Here is a 7,364-nt window from a genome sequence, read left to right as displayed (position 1 = left end):
CACACCCTAACCATTACATTCCTCCCTCCTCGAAGACACAACCAAAGTTCTTATTTTCCCCCGGCAATGATTTTAAATACAAGTCCAGGGTGGTCAACGGCACAACATCCGTAACAGGAAAGAGAAAAATGTATGGCTTAACCGGGAAACGATACCGATATTCCTCCCTTAATAGTCAGGTGCTCTACCGTCTGAGTAATCTATCCAGTCCAGTATTATAGACTCAAATCATTACAATATAAAGATACAAGAAAAAACGTAAAATATGCGTTTTCATCATTGTTCTTGATTAATTACCTATTATCATACCCCCTGCTTGAAAAGCAGGAGGGTATATAGTAATCGGTATGTCCGTCCGTCCGTCTGTTACGCTTAGGTGTACCCATATCTTATCCGCAACTCTGCATACCACTGAAGGAAATTAAATAAAAACTTTCACAGAATCTTTATTACACATTGCCATTGTGCACCTCTTATCTTACTTTTTGATCTGACATATATTTTGGATTTTCCAAAGCAAAACATGAACACTACCATTATATTCATATTGAAGGCGGGGGTATCATTTAGAGAGCTCATTGCTCACAGTACCTCTACTTTTTTAAGTTTTATTGTTCTTATTATGACCTTTTAAAAAACATGGAGTTAAATCATGGCTGACCTGTTCAGCTCTTTTCTTTATACTGAATACGACTACGAAATCAATGCCCCGTTCACCTGATCACCACACAGGGCTCAGTGTGTGAGACCAGTCGACAGGGGATACATATTGCTCATAAGCGTCTGATTTAAAAAAAAAATCCATTGTACAGTGTTTTTGCCTCGACACAATTTTATGATATCAAACAGATTTTCAGTTCGATCGTTTACACTTTGTTTTAATCATTTTCATTCGATCATATCCCCAAAATACGTTTTTATTGAGAATTCTAAAGACATAAGTACTTGTATTTTAAATTTCCAGAGAAATAATTGACATAGTATTATAATGAATGATATGTGAATAAATATGTTTTTTTTTCTATTTTTTATGGTTCCGTATGCGAAGATTTGGGGATGTATAGTTTTTGCCCTGCCCTTCCATCTGTCTGCCCTGCTGTTTATTTGTCTGCTTTTTCTGCAAAAACTTGAACCTTGCGCATTACCTTTGACTGGGTGGAACTATGGCTGTCATATTTCACAAGTATATATAGTTCCTATGACAAGACCTTTTTTGGGGTACAACCAAATTTGACATTCTGAATTTGATCTTTAAGTTTGACAAACTTTTACACAAAAATACTTAGCTTACTATGACTTTGGTCATAAACTTTTAAATGGTTGGTGCTAGGACTTTTATATTTCATATAAGTAATTCTTGTGTACATCTTTTATTGAATACTTAGAAAATTGACCTTTTGACCCTGACTTAGAGATTGATCTAGATTTAAAAAATTTTAACCTTGGCCATGACGTTTGAACAGTAAAGGCTAGGGCTCCTATACTTCACATATTTATTTCTCGTGACAAGACCTTTCATTGTACACCAACAACTCTGACCTTTTAACCTTGATCCTTCAGTTTGACCTATTTTTGAAAAACTTTGAACTAAGCTATAACTTTTGAACAGGTGGTACTAGTGTCATATTTCACAACTGTATTTCTTTTGAGGCTTTACTGAACATACCAATATACAGTGGCTGGAACGTTATTGTTGACAACTTACACGAACGATCACGTTACACGAATGATTCCGCACGATTAACGCACGATCAAACCTGATACACGATCGATCCTTCACATTCACGATTCTACACGTTACACGATATTACACGATTGCTAACGCAAACGCACGATTCTTCACGCAAAATAGTTCAAATTATTTAGGAATCGATATTGCCAAAACGAAATACGGCTTTATATTGATTTTAGATTCAAAGTATTATCAATAAATATATTATATCATCGACTTTGAAAAAAAAAAAAAAAAAACGGAAATGGGAATTTCTGGTACTAAATACATGTAAGATTTTTTTTTTTATTATTTAAATTTAGATAATAAATAATATTTAGATAATTCTCCGACGTAAGAAAACGGATTTTTTTGTTCTATCAGAAGATAGTAGTAGGTGGACCGTAAAATTTGATTGAATTGGATTTCATAATATGTAGAATGGGGGAAAAATGGCAGCAATGCATGGAATGACTTAACTTAAAAGTTATATCTATATGTTTCATTACTTCAAAATGTTTATGAATCTCTGAAACATGAAAAATGACATTGCAAATTATTGTTTTACTTTAAAAATTAATTAAAAGTAAGATACAGAGATAAACACTGTTAAACAAAACCCCGAAAATCATGTGCGTGACGTGCATGTGCATTCGCCGACTAAACATTTATGTAAGCTTTGAAAAATAAATATTTCTTTATTTGTAAAAATATTTCTTTTTGATTATTTGAAAATAAAAAAAAATATCTTACCACAATTAGCAGCAAACAAGAATGATCTTCAGAAAGATATAGTAAAACATCTTAGTACGGTTTATCACAATAAGTCACGCTATTTGACGAGAACATTATATTGTACGACTTACTATATTGCTTGTTTACATGTACAAGCGATAGTTAGTTCGTTCCGCATTCAATTATGTAAACTGCGCTTTATTCCTTTTATATGTATTAAAAAATAAAATATAAACGGAATACCGTTGTTTCACAGATATCATTCCGATAAAAACTTACAAAACGAAATTTACACGTTTCTAAACGCACGTTCGCGCACAATTAAAACCGCAAACGATTGAGTCTGTTACACGCACGATCTCGCACGTTACACGAACGATCACGCACGATGCACGAACGACTCTACACGATTGGTTTGTCAACATTAACGTTCCAGCCACTGTAATTGATTTGCATTTGAGAAAGTGTAAGTTTTACTACAGCTCAACGCACTTTTTAAACTCACATGGTTTTTCGCACAAATTAAGGTCACATTACTTTGTTACTGGTATAATGCAAAATTGTATAACGTGTCAACAATGTTTATTTTAAAAGTGATTTAGAACTTCATTTTGATATTATTCCATTAATTTGAACATAATTTACATACATGTTTAATAATTGGTTAGGATTTTTATATGCTCTTGGGAAATATATTATGACAGTTTCCATATATTTTTTTATTCCCGTCAAATGCAGCTGTCTTTGTATCCGTTCATTTTAAAGAATACCTTTAAATTGCCCAGATACAGAAACAGTGTAACTTCTGGTTTTATGTATATTAATATGACACTAAAGCGCAAGATGATAGAAGTATTTTTTCATCTGTTTGACTACTTTCCATATTAAAAAGATGCATTTTTTCTAATTAACTTTATGAAATCTAGCATAATGAAAAATACCTTCCAACAAAAAAATTCAGTTTCGGACCATAAATGTCATGTTCATTATCATCTTTATCTTACTTTCACTTAGTTATACCACTTCTTCAACGACAAAAATAACGCTGTTTCTAGAAAAGATGAAGTTTTCAACAAAATTGAAATGGATCTGCACATGCACATATCTTATAAATCATTGTGCAACGATATTGGCAGTTGATAACAATGTGCTGAAGCATGATTCTATGTATAGAAACATGCTACCAAAGAACGAAACTGTGTACATGTTAGAAACACAACAAAAGGTTAGTCGAGTTCAATATGGTCTTCTCTGTTTATTACACGACAAATACTGCGCAGGAATGCTGTACAACAATGCAACAGAAAATTGTAAAATTCTGAAGTCTCGCCTTAATGAACAGTCAGTTGACAGGAGTCAGATAGAAATAGGATGGGAACTTTTTGTGCACACCAATGGTTTGTTTCTGATACATTTTCATATCAAGTGTTATACTTATCCTGATTTAAAACAAATAGCAATATCAATATTTTAAAAAGATTTCACATTTACTTATTTCAACATATTGAGAAAATATTTTTTTTTATTCCAAGAGGTTTCCTGATTTTCTGAACGTTGTTGCTTAAAATATGAGTACTGAGGACACAAAATTAGGAAAAGTATAGATTTTTACAAGCAGTTTATGGAAATAATATTTTTGGTAAGAAATTGTAACTTTGTTGTATTTTTAAAGGCTGTGAATCGGGATGGATACTGTATGATGGCCATGCATTTTTACATCGCTATCCCAACCACTATGAACTGGACGAACGCAGAAGTAAGGTTAACTGTACTGTGGAAATGTTGTCTAATTGTTATTTATAGAATAGATATCATGGAATTATTTTGATTCGTGGAAATCATTGTTCGTTGGTAAGCAAAATTTTACATGTTCGTGGGGATGTTATTTCGAAGGTTCCCTATACGATAATTCAATGACCAATATGTTAACGAAATAAACGTTCGAATGGATGTAAATTCGTGAGTAAGAGTGACCAACGAATTACACGAACATTGATTCCCTACGATCAATGATGAACCTGCAGAAGTGTCGTTATTTCATTATTTTTACGTAAGACCTCTGACGACAGAAAGAAAATATAATTGAGGATTAGAAGCATACGAACGCAAAGACTTTCCATACCTTATTGCAAAAATATCGTTTCAGACAACTGGTATTCTTGGGAAACAGAAATCATGATGAACAAGTTCAAGAATAATCTTTTTAAAAACAACACAGGGGTTATTAGAAGATATCTTTTTTCATGAAAGATGAAAATGAATCATTTATAAAATATAAATATAGAATTGTGTCATCATCTTTTGTTTCTTATATTTTCATTTTCTTAAGTTATTGACAAAGGCCATGAACAACATTTTTTCACATAATGAAATAAACATATAAGTTTCCTTTCAAAACATGTTCCATATTAATAACTGAATACTTTACAAATCAGCTAAATCTCTTAAAACACATATACATAAACGGTTTCAGATCACCACAGTCTTGTTCAATAAGTAATGCTGAAATTGTGTAATTTAAAATGAAAATAAGTTTCTTTAAAAAATATACTCAAGGTTTGTTGACAAAAACGATAAACTCTATACGAAGAGCGTTTAATAACCTGTTTTAAATTGCAAGCTTAAAGATAATTGACAGGTGGACAAAATCTTTTAAAAAGAAAAATAAATCAATTAGAAATAAAACTTCATCACAAGAATCGTTAGCAAAGTTAATACATAATGTTAAAAATATATATTGCAGCTGCACTGTAAGAATCTCGGTGCTAACATGGTTACCATAGATACTGAGGAAGAGAACCAATGGATGATGGATGTTTTTGTGCCACCTTGGAATTCTAGTAAGTAATTTAAGATATTTTAAATGTATATGAAAAAAAGTTAAAGCTGAATATGACTCGTTAATACCATGCTAACTTACCTACCTCTGATATTTTGTACTTGGGTATTCATTCGAATTCGTTAGACCTGATTGTTTTCTTGTCATTGGTATCTGCAGTAGATAAACAACAGCTAGGTGTTCTTTATAATTAACATACGAATATATCATACGTTTACACAGGTTAAAAGTGATTACAGTGAACTAGGGACTAAGTGAATGGCTTATACAGAAGCATCAAATAAAAATGAAATACTGTAGATTCCTAATTATACACGAGGAATCATTTTTTTTTTTGGATGATGAAATCCATTTAAAATCTATTGATCAACTGTCCATTCGCGAATTATTATTCTCGCCATTTGACGTTGAACAGCCAGTACGCGATAAAAAGTACTTGCAAAAAATATACAGTAATGAAAGAATATGGTGGAGAAATTCCTTTTACGAATTGTGTTCATCTTTATCTAGTTAATCAGTGTGCATAGTGTATGTGTACATAAATTGGCGAATCATGCATGAATAAGATCATCGTTGTCCGCCCCAAAACTGCTAAAGAAATGTATCCCGCTTGTATAATAAAATATAATACAAATACAGTCATATTTGATGATGCATTACTGTGTACAATTCCATCAACAACATTTTAAAAATTGGGGAAAAGTTTTTCCATACAAATGTACAGTGTGTGATAAAGGTTTTAATATTGAAAGTAGACTACATGTAACTATGTTTTATATTTTTTCTTCAGCTGCCTGTTCGGAAATATGGAGATGTTGTAATACCTGGATAGGGTTAAGTGATATAGATCAAGAGTGTCTGTTTACCTGGACCCAGCAAAGAAGTACGATGTATTGGAAATGGAACACGGGTGACCCGAATAATGGTGGTGGAAATCAGGATTGTGCAGCTCTGTGTCAGAATGGATATTGGATTGATCGCAATTGAACTTTCACTGCTACCTTTGTCTGTGAAAAGGATTAAGATTTAAAGTTTTTTATGTGCCCAATATGCATTTGCCACTCTATGGTAACAATGACCTAGCTGGAATCTTCTCGACTGGATTGCTTAAGACTCATAAAAATCATAATAGAACAGTGCATATATTAGTTAGGGAAAAAAACTTTTTTGAGAGAAACTTTTTAAGCTTAATCAAGTTACATTAAGTGTATTACATTAGTGTATTATTAAGATTTTGTCGGTTATCAACCTTCCCTGGTAGAATCATTGTCATCTTAATCTGAACAAGAATCATTTGCTTACATGTAGCATATTTAAGATATTAAATATTCAAGACATTCATATACTCAGTATATGGGAAAATTAATGACGTTTTAACAAACGTGGTACCAGCATCCGTTTTCCAATGGTTATATTAAGAAATAAATGAAGTTTTCTGAGTCTCTGAATATTGTCATGCATTTCCCAGCCGTGACCAAATCAGAGTTTGCCAATGTAATTAATTTACATCTTCTTCTTTAAACAACGTAATTTCAAAAGCAGTCATTTCACAGTATCATCAAACTATGATCATAACAAATTATCTGTATTCCGTTGACTTTGATTTTTTTTTCCAAAACTATTTTTCGTGATAGAGACTAAAATGCAGCATGAATTTAATCCAAAGATATGAATAGATTGATTGATTGATTGATTGTATACTGTTTAACGTCTCGCTCCAGAATATTTCACTGATATGGAGACGTCACCATTGCCGGTGAAGGGCTGCAAATCTAGGCCTGTGCTCGGCACTCACGGTTTTTGAGCAGGGAGGGATCTTTATCATGCCACACCTGCCGTGACACGGGGCCTCGGTTTATACGGTCTCATCCGAAGGACCACCCCCTTTAGTCGCCTTTTACGACAAGCAAGGGGGTACTGAGGACCTATTCTAACCCGGATCCCCACGGGACGATATGAATAGATAAAAACAGAGATCATTCCATAATATATTGAAATGACTTCCTTTTCTTTTTCGTATACAATAGATCAAAGTTTGAATTTCCTACGTTTTTACTGATATGAATGTAATTGATCAAA

General features: G+C 32.7%; 1 protein-coding gene across 1 annotated transcript; it reads left to right on the top strand.

Annotated features, from left to right (window-relative positions):
• Positions 1-3,623: 3,623 nt before the first annotated feature.
• On the top strand, positions 3,624-6,272 carry LOC134276666 (ladderlectin-like). Its single transcript, XM_062758943.1, has 4 exons — positions 3,624-3,843; positions 4,119-4,207; positions 5,190-5,286; positions 6,076-6,272. Exons 1-4 carry the CDS (start codon positions 3,624-3,626, stop codon positions 6,270-6,272), a joined length of 603 nt encoding a protein of 200 aa, XP_062614927.1.
• Positions 6,273-7,364: the final 1,092 nt, after the last annotated feature.

This window comes from Saccostrea cucullata, unplaced genomic scaffold, assembly GCF_032062105.1.
Source record: "Saccostrea cucullata isolate Sc308-1 unplaced genomic scaffold, CSIRO_AGI_Scuc_v1 ctg2324, whole genome shotgun sequence".
Lineage (NCBI taxonomy): Eukaryota > Metazoa > Mollusca > Bivalvia > Ostreida > Ostreidae > Saccostrea > Saccostrea cuccullata.
Note: the sequence above shows the minus strand (reverse complement) of the source record. Positions and strands in the feature narration are given on the sequence as shown.